General features: G+C 42.6%; 1 protein-coding gene across 5 annotated transcripts in view; it reads left to right on the top strand.

Annotated features, from left to right (window-relative positions):
• The window catches only part of LOC140486678 (terminal uridylyltransferase 7-like), a 95,047-nt gene that overhangs the window by 64,348 nt on the left and 15,789 nt on the right, over positions 1-14,910 (top strand). For all 5 annotated transcript variants that reach the window (XM_072585872.1, XM_072585871.1, XM_072585873.1 and 2 more), the window contains 3 exons: positions 1,819-1,866; positions 1,953-2,044; positions 10,897-11,012. In XM_072585872.1, coding sequence (XP_072441973.1) covers positions 1,819-1,866; positions 1,953-2,044; positions 10,897-11,012 — 256 coding nt within the window. The remainder of the gene's footprint in view (positions 1-1,818; positions 1,867-1,952; positions 2,045-10,896; positions 11,013-14,910) is intronic.

Below are 14,910 nucleotides of genomic sequence, written 5' to 3'. Positions count from 1 at the left end.
ATGGAGGTGGGTGTATAAAAGTTTGTTGTACTTTCAGTTTTTGATGTTTGAGATGGAGTTGAAATACTGTTTGTTGACAGTATGAATTCTCCTGAGGCTGTAGTACAGAGTGGGACCTTTGCAGTTCTGAGAGTGTGGCCCTCAGCTGAGGCAGGGCTGACTGTAGATCGATTAGGTGCCGGCGCATTGCTGCAAGCATGGAGCGGAGGATCTTGAAGGAGAACTGTTGCAAACCCACCGACTCCCACAGCTACCTGGATTACACCTCTTCCCACCCTACCTCTTGCAAAAATGCCATCCCATATTCCCATTTACTCCGCCTCCGCCTCTGCCGTATCTGCTCCCAGGAGGACCGGTTCCACCACGGAACACACCAGATAGCCTCCTTCTTTAGAGACTGCAATTTCCCTTCCCACGTGGTTAAAGATGCCCTCCGATTCATCTCATCCACATCCCGCACTGCCGCCCTGAGACCCTACCCCTCCAACCGTAACAAGGACAGAACGCCCCTGGTGCTCACCTTCCACCCTACCAACCTTTGCATAAACCAAATCATCCGCCAACATTTCTGCCACCTCCAAAAAGACCCCACCACCAGGGATATATTTCCCTCCCCACCCCTTTCCGCCTTCCGCAAAGACCGTTCCCTCCGTGACTACCCGGTCAGGTCCATGCCCCCACACCCTCCCATCCTGGCACCTTCCCCTGCTACCGCAGGAACTGCAAAACCTGCGCCCACACCACCTCCCTCACTTCTATCCAAGGCCCTAAAGGAGCCTTCCACATCCATCAAAGTTTTACCTGCACATCCACTAATATAATTTGTTGCATCCATTGCTCCCGATGCGGTCTCCTCTAGATTAGGGAGACTGGACGCCTCCTAGCAGAGTGCTTTAGGGAACATCTCCGGGACACCCGCACCAATCAAGCACACCGCCTGATGGCCCAACATTTCAACTCCCCCTCCCACTCTGCCGAGGATATGGAGGTCCTGGGCCTCCTTCACCGCCACTCCCTCACCACCAGACGCCTGGAGGAAGAACGCCTCATCTTCCGCCTCGGAACACTTCAACCCCAGGGCATCAATGTGGACTTCAACAGTTTCCTCATTTCCCCTTCCCCCACCTCACCCTAGTTCCAAACTTCCAGCTCAGTACTGTCCCCATGACTTGTCCAACCTGCCTAACCTTCTTTTCCACCTATCCACTCCACCCTCCTCCCAGACCTATCACATTCATCCCCTCCCCCACTAACCTATTGTACTCCATGCTACCTTCTCCCCACCCCTACCCTCCTCTAGCTTATCTCTCCACGCTTCAGGCTCTCTGCCTTTATTCCTGATGAAGGGCTTTTGCCCGAAACGTCGATTTTGCTGCTCCTCGGATGCTGCCTGAACTGCTGTGATCTCCCAGCACCACTTCCAAGATCTGGTTTCCAGCATCTGCAGTCCTTGTTTTTGCCCAGCAGTGATTAGTATTTTAAGTATGGCAGCATCCTGGAACTTTTGAGGGTTGGAGAGGAATTTTTCTTTAAATTATTTCCGGAATTTGGCATTTGATTTTTCTCTCTCTCTCCACCTCTCCCAGAAGACTGTTTGACTGTACAGTTGATTAAAGTTTGTGCTGTCTTATGTAAAGATGAACAGTCTGCATGACCTTGATTGCATAGCAATGCCACATTTTGATCAAGTATATTTTCTTCTTTGAATATTTTTTTGATATTGTCAAATGAATTTTGGATTTCTAAATTTTGGTTGCGTTGATTATGAACAGAACTAAGTGTTCTAAAAATATAATCAAAAGATTCTGTTTGTAATAGATCCATTTGACCTCAATCACAATCTTGGAGCTGGATTATCTCGAAAGAGTAAGTTGCATTTTGTCTCCTCTTGAAAAGTTTTCCATATTGCAAATATTGTCCAATAAATAGATGGTTGCTCTTTGTTATTCCAGTGACAAATTTTATCATGAAAGCTTTCATCAATGGAAGAAAAGTTTTCGGAACTCCAATTAAATTCATCCCAAAACAATATCCTACAGTTATGGTATGTTATGCATTTTGTCCTGAAATTCATGTATATACTTGACATCCTTAACACCAATCTTGCTTATTTTACTCGCCTGGTTTGGCAAGGAAAAGAACTTTCTCTATATGCAAATTGATTAGGAGGCTTTCCTTTTATTTTGGAAAATGGGAGAAAATCTTACAGGACAAAATTATTCCAATAATTAAAGTAAGTAAAGCTGTAAACTCTTTCTTCCAAGTCATACCTAGTATCGTAAGAAATGTAAGAATTTTTAAGACTTTAGATCCTTTTTATTCCATTTCAATGATTATCCTGCTCAGAGAGTCCTAGAGATATACAGCATAGAAACAGACCCTTCGGTCCAACTTGTCCATGCCAACCAGATAGCTTAAATTAATCTAGTCCCATTTTCCAGCACATGGCCCATATACCTCTAAACCCTTCCTCTTCATATACCCATCCAGATGCCTTTTAAATGTTGCAATTGTACCAACCTCCATCACTTCCTCTGGCAGCTCATTCCATACATGCACTACCCTTTGCATGAAAAGGTTGCCCCTTAGGTCTCTTTTAAATCTTGCCCCTCTCACCCTAAACCTATGCCCTGTAGCTTTGGATTTACCCACCCCAGGGAAAAGACCTTGTCCATTTATCCTATCTATGCCCCTCATGATTTATAAATCTCTGTAAGGTCACTTCTGAACCTCCAACGCTCCAGGGATTTTGTACCAAATTGACATTAATATATTTTTTGATTCAGTAGTTATTCCAATAAAGGATGTTATTCAAGTGGTTTCCAAGATTTCAGAAAAGGTTTGGAAGTTAAAAAAGTATTTAATTTGCATTTCTTTCCAAGAACACACTGTGTGTGTTCATTACAGTGCAGATATATGGAGGTTAGTGCGATTCTTTGTTTTTGAGTTTATCTTTGTGAATATAATTGGAACACATCCATTAGGCATGACTGAATGTTTGGAAAAGCTGCTAAAACATTGTGTCAGTTTAAGTTGTTACATGGTCTGCTGTACGCTGGGGAGATGAAATGCAGACTGGATAGCAGCTTTTCAGAACACCTATGTTCTGTCCACAAAAATGACTCTGAGCTCCCTGTTGCCAGCCACTTCAACACACCACTCGTTAACGTTGCTGTCTCATAATGTAGAGAAGCCAGTATTGGACCAATGTGGACAAAGTTAAAAATCACAACACCAGATTATAGTCCAGTAGATTTATTTAGAAGGATTCTGGGTAATCCAAGAGGGAGGACAGGAAAAATTTCTGGCTGTAACAGGCTGCTGCTTTTTTGAGGTACTTTAGGTGTTGGAGGTGATTTCCTCGAATTCCAGCAGCAGCGATTACTGTTTTATATGCTGTTGCATTGTTTTGGAACTTTGAAAAGGGAGAGGAACAGACAAAGGTAGCACACAGTCAGTGCAGGAGAGAGAGAGAGAGAAAGAAATCCACACTGCTAACTAACACCACAGTGAATCTGTACAGTTACTGCCTTTGCTGTTGAATTCATGTATCCCTGGACATTGGAGTGCGTCTGGGAAAATTAACAAACAGTGAAATTTACAACTGATCTTGGAGGAACCTGTTTGGGAGAGGTTACAACAGATAAGTACATACTTTTAAGTGTGGCTTTGCTGTAAGTCTGCAGTAGTGAGTAGAGTGGGTTCTTTCTTGATTATATATTTTATTGAGATATGTCTCTTGATTAAACTTAAAAATATAAGCCATAAGTATTAAGTTAGCCTGGGGCAGTGTTTTGTAGAGGAGTGAGACAGTACTATTTTCTGGGTCTGCAGATTGGAAGAAGGAAAAATGGCCCTTATTAGAGTGGTATACTCTTCTTGTCGGATGTGGAAGTTTAGATTAGATTTAGATTAGATTACTTACAGTGTGGAAACAGGCCCAACAAGTCCACACCGACCCGCCAAAGTGCACCCACTTAGACCCATACCCCTGCATTTACCCTTGCACCTAACCCTATGGGCAATTTAGCATGGCCAATTCACCTCACCTGCACATCTTTGGACTGTGGGAGGAAACCAGAGCACCCGGAGGAAACCCACGCAGACATGGGGAGAATGTGCAAACTCCACACAGTCAGTCACCTGAGGCGGGAATTGAACCCGGGTCTCAGGTGCTGTAAGGCAGCAGTGCTAACCACTGTGCCACCGTACCGCCCACGGAGAGTTTGTGTTACTGAGGATTATATCTGCATTAAATGCCGTTGGGTGCGAATCCTATCAGATCGAATGGATCAGTTAGAGGCAGTGAGGAATTTACAAGACCAAGGGGGTGTGATGGATGGGTTAACTCCAGGAAAGGTAAGAGAGGTTGAGGTAGTGCAGGAGTCTTCTGTGGCTATCCCCATTTCAAACAAGTATGCTGTTTTGGAAAAATGTAGTGGGTGATGGATTCTCAGAGGAATGCAGCATGAACAGCCAAGTTTCTGGTATTGAGACTGGCTCTAATGCAATGAGGGGTACGTTGGGTTCCAAGAGATCAATTGTGTTCAGGGACTCTCTAGTCCGAGGCACAGACAGACATTTCTGTGGCTAGCAGCAAAAAATCAGAATGATGTGTTGTCTCCCTGATGCCAGGACCAAGGATGTCTCAGAAAGGGTGCACAATGTTCTCAAGGGGGGAGAGGGCCCAGCAGGAGGTAATCGTACACATTGGAACCAACGACATAGGAAGGGAAGATGATGAGATTCTGAAGGGAGAATATAGAGAGTATAGGCAGGAATCTAAAAAGGAGGTCCTCCAGAGTAGTAATATCTGAATTACACCTGGTGCTATGCGCTAGTGAGAGTAGGAATAGAAGGATAGAGCATATAAATGCGTGGCTGAGGAGCTGGAGTATGGGAAGATTCATATTTTTGGATCATTGGAATCTCTTCTGGACTAGACGTGACCTGTATAAGGACGGATTGCACCTGAATTGGAAGGGGACTAATATACTGGCAGGGAGATTTGCTAGAGCTGCTTGGAAGGATTTAAACTAGTAAGGTGGGGGGAGTGGGACCCAGGGAGATAGTGAGGAAAGAGATCAATCTGAGACTGGTACAATTGAGATCAAAGGTGAGTCAGGCAGGGTCAAAGCAGAGAACAAGGTAGGGCTGATAAATTAAACTGCATTTATTTCAATGCAAGAGGCTGAATAGGGAAGGCAGATGAGGTCAGGGCATGGTTAGGAACATGGGACTGGGATATCATAACAATTACAGAAATGTGGCTCAGGGATGGATAGAACTGACAGCTTAATGTTCCAGAATACAAATGCTACAAGAAGGACAGAAAGGGAGGCAAGAGAGATGGGGGAGTGGTGTTTTTGATGAGGGATAGCATTACAGCTGTACTTAGGGAGGATATTCTTGGAAATACATCCAGGGAAGTTATTTGGGTGGAACTGAGAAATAAGAAAGGGATGATCACCTTATTGGGATTGTATTCTAGACCACTAATAGTCAGCGGGAAATTGAGAAACAAATTTGTAAGGAGACTTTTGTTACCTGTAAGAATAATAGAGTAGTTATGGTAGGGGATTTTAACTTTCCAAACATAGACTGGGACTGCCATAGTGTTAAAGGTTTAGATGGAGAGGAATTTCTTAAGTGTGTACAAGAAATTTTTCTGATTCAGTAAGTGGATGTACCTACTAGAGAAGGTGCAAAACTTGACCTACTTTTGGGAAATAAGGCAGGGCAGGTGACTGAGGTGTCAGTGGGGGAGCACTTTGGGGCCAGCAACCATAATTCTATCAGTTTTAAAATAGTGATGAAAAAGGATAGACCAGATTTAAAAGTTGAAGTTCTAAGTTGGAGGAATGCTAATTTTGATAGTGTTAGGCAAGAACTTTCAAAATGATGATTGGGTGCAGATGTTCACAGGTAAAGGGACGGCTGGAAAATGGGAAGACTTCAGAAATGAGAAAACGAGAGTCTAGAGACAGTATATCCCTGTTAGAGTGAAAGGAAAGGCTAGGGAATGTTGGATGACTCAAGAAATTGAGGGTTTGGTTAAGAAAAAGAAGGAAGCATACGTCAGGTATAGACAGGAGAGATCGAGTGAATCCTTAGAAGAATATGAAGGCAGTAAGTGTATACACGAGGAAATCAGAAGGGTAAAAAGATGAGATGAGATAGCTTTGGCAAATAGAGTTAAGGAGTATCCAAAGCGTTTTTACAAATACATTAAGGACAAAACGGCAACTAGGGAGAGAATAGGCCCCCTCAAAGGTCAGCAAGTCAGCCTTTGTGTGGAGCTGCAGGAGATGGAGGAGACACTAAATGAGTATTTTGCATCAGTGTTTACTGTGGAGAAGGACATGGAAGATATAGAATGTAGGGAAATAGGTGGTGATATCTTGAAAAATGTCCATATTACAGAGTAGGAAGTGCTGGATGTCTTGAAACGCATAAAAGTGAATAAATCCCCAGGACCTGATCAGGTGTACCCTAGAACTCTGTGAAGCTAGGGAAAAGATTGCTGGGTCTCTTGCTGAGATATTTGTATCATCAATAGTACAGGTGAGGTGCCAGAAGACTCTAGATTGGCTAACGTGTTGCCACTCTTTAAGAAAGTTGGTAAGCCAGGGAACTATAGAGTGGTGAGCCTGCCGTCGATGGTGGGCAAGTTGTTGGAAGGAATCCTGAGGGACAGGATGTACATGCATTTGGAAAGGGATAATCACCATGGCTTTGTGTGTGGGAAATCATGTCTCACTAACTTGCTTGAGTTTTTTTTTGAAGAAGTAACAAAGAGGATTGATGAGGGCTGAGTGGCGGACATGATCTATATGGAGTTCAGTAAGGCGTTCGACAAGGTTCCCCATGGGAGACTGATTCGCAGGGTTAGATCTCATGGAATACAGGGAGAACTAGCCTGAGAGCAGAACTGGCTCAAAGGTAGAAGACAGAGGGTGGTGGTGGAGGGTTGTTTTTCAGATTGGAGGCCTGTGTCCAGTGTAGTGCCACAAGAATTGGTGCTGGGTCCATTGCTTTTCGTCACTTACATAAATGATTTGGATGTGAGCATAAGAGGCATAGTTAATTTGCAGATGACACCAAAATTGGAGGTGTAGTTGACAGCGAAGAAGGTTACTTCAGATTACAATGGGATCTTGATCAAATGGGTCAATGGACTGAGGAGTGGCAGATGGAGTTTAATTTAGATAAATGCGAGGTGCATTTTGGGAAAGCAAATCTTGGTAGGATTTATACACTGAATGGTAAGGTACTAGGGAGTGTTGCTGAACAAAGAGACCTTGGAGTGCAGGTTCATAGCTCCTTGAAAGTAGAGTTGCAGGTAGATAGGATAGTGAAGAAGGCGTATGGTATGCTTTCCTTTATTTGTCAGAATATTGAGTACAGGAGTTGGGAGGTCATGTTGCGGCTGTACAGGACATTGGTTATACCACTTTTGGAATATTGTGTGCAGTTCCAGTCTCTTTCCTATCGGAAAGAGTTCAGAAAAGATTTACAAGGATGTTGCCAGAGTTGGAGGATTTGAGCTATAGGGGGAGGTTGAATAGGCTAAGGCTGTTTTAAATCATGAGGGGCATGGATAGGGTAAATAGACAAGGTCTTTTCCCTGGGGTGGGAGGAGTCCAGAACTAGATGGCATAGGTGTAGGGTGAGAGGGGAAAGATATAAAAGAGATCTGAGGGGCAATGTTTTCATGCAGAGGGCAGTGTGTGTGTGGAATGAACTGCCAGAGGAAGTGTGGAGGCTAGTACAATGACAGTATTTAAAAGGCATCTGGATGGGTATATGAATAGGATGGGTTTGGAGGGATTTGGGCCAGGTGCTTGCAGGTGGGGCTAGATTGTGTTGGGAAATCTGGTCGGCATGGACGGGTTGGACTGAAGGGTCTGTTTCTGTGCTGTACATCTCTATGACTGTATAGGTACTCGCTTTCGGAGTGCTGCTCCTTCATCAGGTAGCTATCTGGCGAAGGAGCAGTGCTCTGAAAGCTAGTACTTCCAAATAAACCTGTTCAACTATCACCTGGTGGTGTATGATTTTTATCTCCGTCTCAGGCTGGCTGTAGTGCTCCAGTGAAGCTCAACGCAAACTGGAAGAACAGCAACTCCTTTTCATCTTTGGGTCTGTGCAGCATTCAGTGTTCAGTATCACGTTAAGTCATTTTAGGGCCTGAGCATCTTCTCCCATGTACTTATCCTAAGCCCACACACCAGACTTTGTCCTCACATGGGCTGCTACTGCAAACAACACATTGTCAGCTACTAATGATTCTCATTAGCAGCTATTCATTCTCCCAGGCTGAGCTTTACACATTAATTGTTCAGCTCAAGTGTTTTTCTCTGTCTCTGGGCTGCATCTCCACCTATCATTCCTGCACCTGCCCCCCAGGACCCACCCCATCTTCAGCATATTTACCATCCTTTTCCAAAGTAAAATTAATTCAATGACCTTAGTCATTAATGCTGCTTTCTCTCTACAGATGCCACCAGACATGAGTTCTTGCAGCAATTTTTGCTTTTATTCCTGATTTCCAGTGTCCACAGGACTTAGTATTTTGTTTAAGGTCTTGTGTAGCTTGTAGCGTCTTGGAAATCGAAAGATAATGGTAGACCTACACTTAAAGTAAAATCTTAGATCCATTATCCATGAGAGCTGTGATTGGGAGTAGGTATTGGAAGATGACAAACAACTGGGTGATATCTTTAGCTGGGAAACTAGAGCCAAAATAATTACAGGGAGAAAGTGAGTACTGCAGATGCTGGAGATCAGAGTTGAGTGTGTGGTGCTGAAAAAGCACAGCAGGTCAGGCAGCATCGGAGGAGCAGGCGAATTGACGTTTCGGGCTTAAGCCCTTTTCTGATGAAGGGCTTATGCCCAAAACATCAATTCGCCGCCTCCTCGGATGCTGCCTGACCTACTGTGCTTTTCCAGAGCCACACTTTCGACCCCAAAAATTACAGAAATCCTCCATTAAAAAGCAGTTAGTCCTGTTGCAATTTGAGGTCTGGCTTTGAGCATGGTTCCTGTTAGAAACTGGAGCAGGAAATGTTTGGAGACCAGAGTGGTTTCATCTTTTAAGTTACCTCTCAGGAGTTGCAGGGAAGTCTGTGCTGCAGCTGTCAAATCTGGACTCATGAGGTCACTAAATAAATTGGAGGGAAGCTTAGCCAAAAAGCTAAAGGAAGTCCTGTGAAATCTTGTGCCTGACTAAATAATGAAGCACTGAAGAGAAATCAGAGTAAGATTTCGTAATATACTTTTTGAGTTGGTCCTAGAAAAAAGTGAATGAATCTTAAAAAAAATTGTAAGATAACCCTCTTACCAGAACTACAGCTAACGCAAATTAATTGTTTATCAGAATCCAAGCATCTCAACTTCAGTTGACCTTTAAAGGATTAATGATAAAGATTTCTGCAGCTGGACTCATGAGTGTCATATAAGATCAGTAGGTCACTGAATGAGCTCCTGTTCAAGATGGAGAATACAGTACAAATGTTACCTGTCACTTGTAATGCTAGTTTAATGTTAGCTAGAGTTCACTAGTTTCTTGATCACAAAGCTAAATGAGACAAGAGCCTTCAAAATTATCAACTAACAGTCCCAGTCCTGATAGTATGATTGGAAGAAAGGCTATTAGTGAAGTAGCTTATTTTTGTGAATTCAACAGTGCTGTTGTGAAAGATTCCCCAGCAATATCCCAGGGCTGTGATTATTGACTTTTAGTAACCACAACTGATGACTGCAATGGAAGTTTTTCCTTTGACTCCATTGATCTTTGTTATGAAAGGATTCCAATGAGCCATACTGTATTGAGTGTTGCCTCGATGTCAAAGATAGCTACTTGTGTTCCAGCATTTGAGCTGTTGTATCCATGTCGAGATTGAGGAGTTAAGTGAGACCTGTACCTGACTGGTTCTGCTAGAATGCAACGTGATGACCATTTTATGGGTTACTGGTGAATAAGTGTTGCTTCATGGAAAAATTACAAACGACTATCACTTTGCTGATGATTGGAACGAGGTTGACATGGTAGTAATTACCCAGTTTTTATTTTTCTCCCTTTTTTGTGGATGTCGTCATTGTACAATGGTCCTTTGGTTTGACCATCAATTTATCTTCTATGGGATTAAAGTAAGCTTAAAGTGTCTGCACATTGCTATATTATATCTTTTGTCATCTTTCTTGATTATAAGTGAAAAGTTATATCCCCTGAATGCAGTGACCAGTAACTCCCTTATTATTGTCAGATGAGAGCAAAACGACATAGTATAATCATATAAGCAAATTTCCAAATTTATAAAGATGCTATATAAAGCAATCTTGTATCTGCTTGAAGTCATGTGAAGATGTTAGGTTTCCACTTGAGTGAGAGTTTCTTTAAAACAAAACCAAATCTTGAGAATTGGAAAACATCCCTGCACATCTTCAGCCTGGCCTATCACTACATATGGTTTAAAGGAAAATAATTAAATTGGTTTAATTGATGCAAAGAGGGAAATAGTAGGATGAAGGAAGAAGCTTAACTCTTGCACTCATATGTTTGCTTAGAGTTGCCTTAAGTAAATACGGATGGAATAAAATGCATGGGTAAACAAAGAATCACCTATTGTATAAAATGATTTTATTGTATCCTTTTCGTGATTGCTTTACAAAAACTTAGGTCTTATACAAAATTGATGGAACATATTTTAACACAAAAGGGCCTCTCTGCTACATGAATAATGACAGGCAGAAGGATTATTATTTGAAATTTAGTCTATCGTGGAAAATCGTAGGCAAGACATTCTACAAGTACATGTTACCAATAATGCTACTTGTTGTGTAGATGCAATGATTGTTATTATTTTTAACGTATTGATTTTTTTTAAATTGAAGGAGTATTTCTTTGATCCAGAAATTTTGACTGAGGGGAAGTTAGCTCCAAATGACCGATGCTGCAGAATTTGTGGGAAAATTGGTCATTTTATGAAAGACTGCCCCTTACGGAGAAGGTGAGTTAAGTTCCTCCACAGTGGAGTCAACCTAAATATGTGTAGGTAAATCTTAATTTTTGAAGCCTTAATTCTATTTCAAAAATTCTGGCTCATTGTATGAATTGCAAAATTTTGCAGCACAAAAGGGATCTTTAAATATTTATTAATTTTTACTTTTTCATGCTTCTGCCACCAATAATATGCAATGAAGCATTCTGTCTCTGAACAACCAACATAGATTTGAAACCAAAAATGGGTTCTCTTCCATTTTTGGTGATGATTTTAATTCTTGACCCATCAAACTGGAAAACATTTTTCCCTATTTCATTTATTTTTAAAGTGCATTCTGGAAGTGTGATTGACATTGACATGGTTAACATTTATTGCTGGTTCTGAGCTAGTTCCTTGAGCAGGTTGTGGTTAACTGTAAGTGAGTAGTTTGCTGGTCTCTTCTGAGGGTAATTCAGAGGCAATCACATTCCTGAAGAATTCATGCTAGACAGTGTAAAGCTCACACGTTTCCTTGCCCAAAACCTGTCCACTATCTACTATAGACAAGTATGATGGAATATTCTCCGCTAACCTGGATGGGTGTTGCTCCAATAATCCTCTAAGTTTGACACCCATTCAGGACAAAGCAGTCCTCTTGATTAGATACTCCATCCACCACCTTCAACATTCACTTCCATCAACAGACAAACACACAGTGCAGGAGAGTGTGCGATCCACTAGATGTACTGCAGTAACTCACCAAGGTTCCTCTAACATTTTCCAAACCCACAATCTGTATCACCTAGAAGGACAAAGGCAGAAGATGCATGGGTACAACCATCACCTACAAGGTTCTTTCCAAGCCACAGACCATCCTGATTTGGAGCGAGACCGCTGATCTTTCACTATTGCTCGAACACAGTCATTGAGATTTGCAGCACGGAAACAGACTTTTCGGTCTAACTTGTCCATGCTGACCAGACATCCCAACACAATCTAGTCCCATTTGCCTGGCCCATATCCCTCTAAACCCTTCCTATTCATATACTCATCCAGATGCCTTTTAAATGCTGTAATTGCACAAGCCTGTCACTTCCTCTGGCATCTCATTCCATACATGCATCACCCTCTGTGTGAAAGGTTGCACCTTAGCTCCCTTTTGTATCTTTCCCCTTTCTCCCTGAACCTCTGCCCTCTAGTTCTAGACTCCCCTATACCAGGGAAAAGACCTTGTCTGTTTATCCTATCTGTGCCCCTCATAATTTTATAAAACTCTATAAGGTCACCCCGTCAGTATCCAGTGCTCCAGGGAAAACAGCCCCAGCCTATACAGCCTCTCCCTATAGCTCAAATCCTCCAACCCTGGCAACATCCTTGTAAATCTTTTCTGAACCCTTTCAAGTTTCACAACATCCTTCTGATAGGAAGGAGACCAGAATTGCACACAATACTCCAAAAGTGGCCTAATCAATGTCCTGTACAGCCACAACATGACCTCCCAACTCTTATACTCAATACTCTGACCAATAAAGGAAAGCATACCAAATGCCGCCTTCACTATCCTATCTACCTGCATCTCCACTTTCAAGGAGCTATGAACCTGCACTCCAAGGTCTCTTTGTTCAGCAACACTCCCTAGGACCTTACCATTCAGTGTATAAGTCCTGCCAAGATTTGCTTTCCCAAAATGCACCTCACATTTATCTAATTAAACTCCATCTGCCACTCCTCAGTCCATTGACCCATTTGATCAAGGGCCCATTGTAATCTGAGGTAGCTTTTTTTGCTGTCATCTGCAAATTTACTAACTATACCCCCTATGTTCACATCCAAAACATTTATATAAATGACAAAACGCAATGGACACAGCACTGATCCTTGTGGCACTCCACTGGTACAGGCCTCCAGTCTGAAAAGCAACTCTCCACCACTATCTTCTGTCTTCTACCTTCGAGCCAATTCTGTATCCAAATGGCTAGTTTTCCCAGTAATCCATGAGATCTAACCTTGCGAAGCAGTCTCCCATGAGGATCCTTGTTGAACACCAAACTGAAGTCCATATAGATCAGGTCTACTGTTCTGCCCTCATCACTCCTGTTTGTTACTTCTTTAAAGAACTCGATCAAGTTCATGAGACATGACCTCCACGCACAAAGCCATCTTGACAATCCTAATCAGTCCTTGCCTTTTCAAATACATGTAAATCATGTCCCCCTCAGGATTCCCTCTAATAACTTGCCCACCACTGATGTCAGGCTCATCGATCTAGTTCCCTGGCATTTCCTTACCACCTTTCTTAAATAGTACCACATTAGTTACCCTCCAGTCTTCCGGCATGTCACCTGAGAATATCGATGATCTCAATGTCTCAGCGAGGGGCCCAGCAATCACTTCTCTAGCTTCCCAGAGAGTTCTAGGGTACACCTGATCAGGTCCTGGGGATTTATCCACCATTATGCGTTTTAAGGCATCCAGCACTTAACATGGATATTTTTCAAGATGTCACCATCTATTTCCCCACATTCTGAATCGTCCATGTCCTTCTCCACAGCAAACACTGATGCAAAATACTCGTTTAGTGTCTTCCCCCATCTCCTGCAGCTCCACACAAAGGCCGACTTGCTGATCTTTGAGGCGCCCTATTCTCTCCCTAGTTATCCTTTTGTCCTTGTAAAAACACGTTGGATTGTCCTTAACTCTATTTGCAAAGCTATCTTATGTCCCCTTTTTGCCATCCTGATTTCCCTCTGAAGTATACTCCTACTGCCTTTATACTCTTCTAAGAATTCACTTGATCTCTCTTGTCTATATCTGACATAGGCTTCCTCCTTTTACTTACCCAAAGCCTCAATTTCTCTTGTCATTCAGCATTCCCTATATCTACTAGCCTTTCCTTTCACCCTAACAGGAATATACTGTCTCTGGACTCTCGTAATCTCGTTTTTGAAGGCTTCCCATTTTCCAGTCGTCCCTTTATCTGTGAACATGTGCCTCCAATCAGCTTTTGAAAGATCCTACCTAATACCATCAAAATTAGCCATCCTTCAATTTGGAACTTCAACTTTTAGATCTGGACTATCCTTTTCCATCACTATTTTAAAGCTAATAGAATTATGGTCGCTGGCCCCAAAGTGCTCCCCCACTGACACCTCAGTCACCCGCTCTGCCGTATTTTCCAAGAGTAGGTCAGGTTTTGTACCTTCGCTAGTAGGTACATCCATACACCGAATCAGAAAATTTTCTTGTACACACTTAACAAATTCCTCTCCATCTAAACCCTTAAAGCTATGGCAGTCCCAGTCTGTGTTTGGAAAGTTAAAATCCCCTACCATAACGACCTTATTATTATTGCAGATAACTCCTTACAAATTTGTTTCTCAATTTCCTGCTGACTATTAGGGCGTCCATAATACAATCCCAATAAGGTGAGCATCCCTTTCTGATTTCTCAGTTGCACTCAAATAACCTCCCTGGATGTCTTCCCAGGAATATCCTCCCTTAGTACAGCTGCAATGCTATCCCTTATCAAAAACACCACTCTCCTCTCTCATGCTCCATTTTGTCCTTCCTGTAACATTTGTATCCTGGAACATTAAGCTGCCAGTACTGTCCATCCCTGAGCCATGTTTCTGTAATGCTATGATATTGCAGTCCCATGTTCCGAACCATGTCCTGAGTTCATCTGCCTTCCCTCTTGCATTGAAATAAATGCAATTTAATTTATCAGTCCTACCTTGTTCTCTGCTTTGTTCCTTCCTGCCCTGACTGTTTGACTCACTCCCTTTCCCACCTGTACCAGTCTTAGATTGATCTCTTTCCTCACTATTTCCCTGGGTCCTACTCTCCCACCTTATTAGTTTAAATCCTCCCAAGCAGCTCTAGCAAATCTCCCTGCCAGTATATTAGTCCCCTACTAGTTCAGGTG

The sequence above is a fragment of the Chiloscyllium punctatum genome, chromosome 2, assembly GCF_047496795.1.
Source record: "Chiloscyllium punctatum isolate Juve2018m chromosome 2, sChiPun1.3, whole genome shotgun sequence".
In the NCBI taxonomy this organism is placed as follows: domain Eukaryota; kingdom Metazoa; phylum Chordata; class Chondrichthyes; order Orectolobiformes; family Hemiscylliidae; genus Chiloscyllium; species Chiloscyllium punctatum.
Note: the sequence above shows the minus strand (reverse complement) of the source record. Positions and strands in the feature narration are given on the sequence as shown.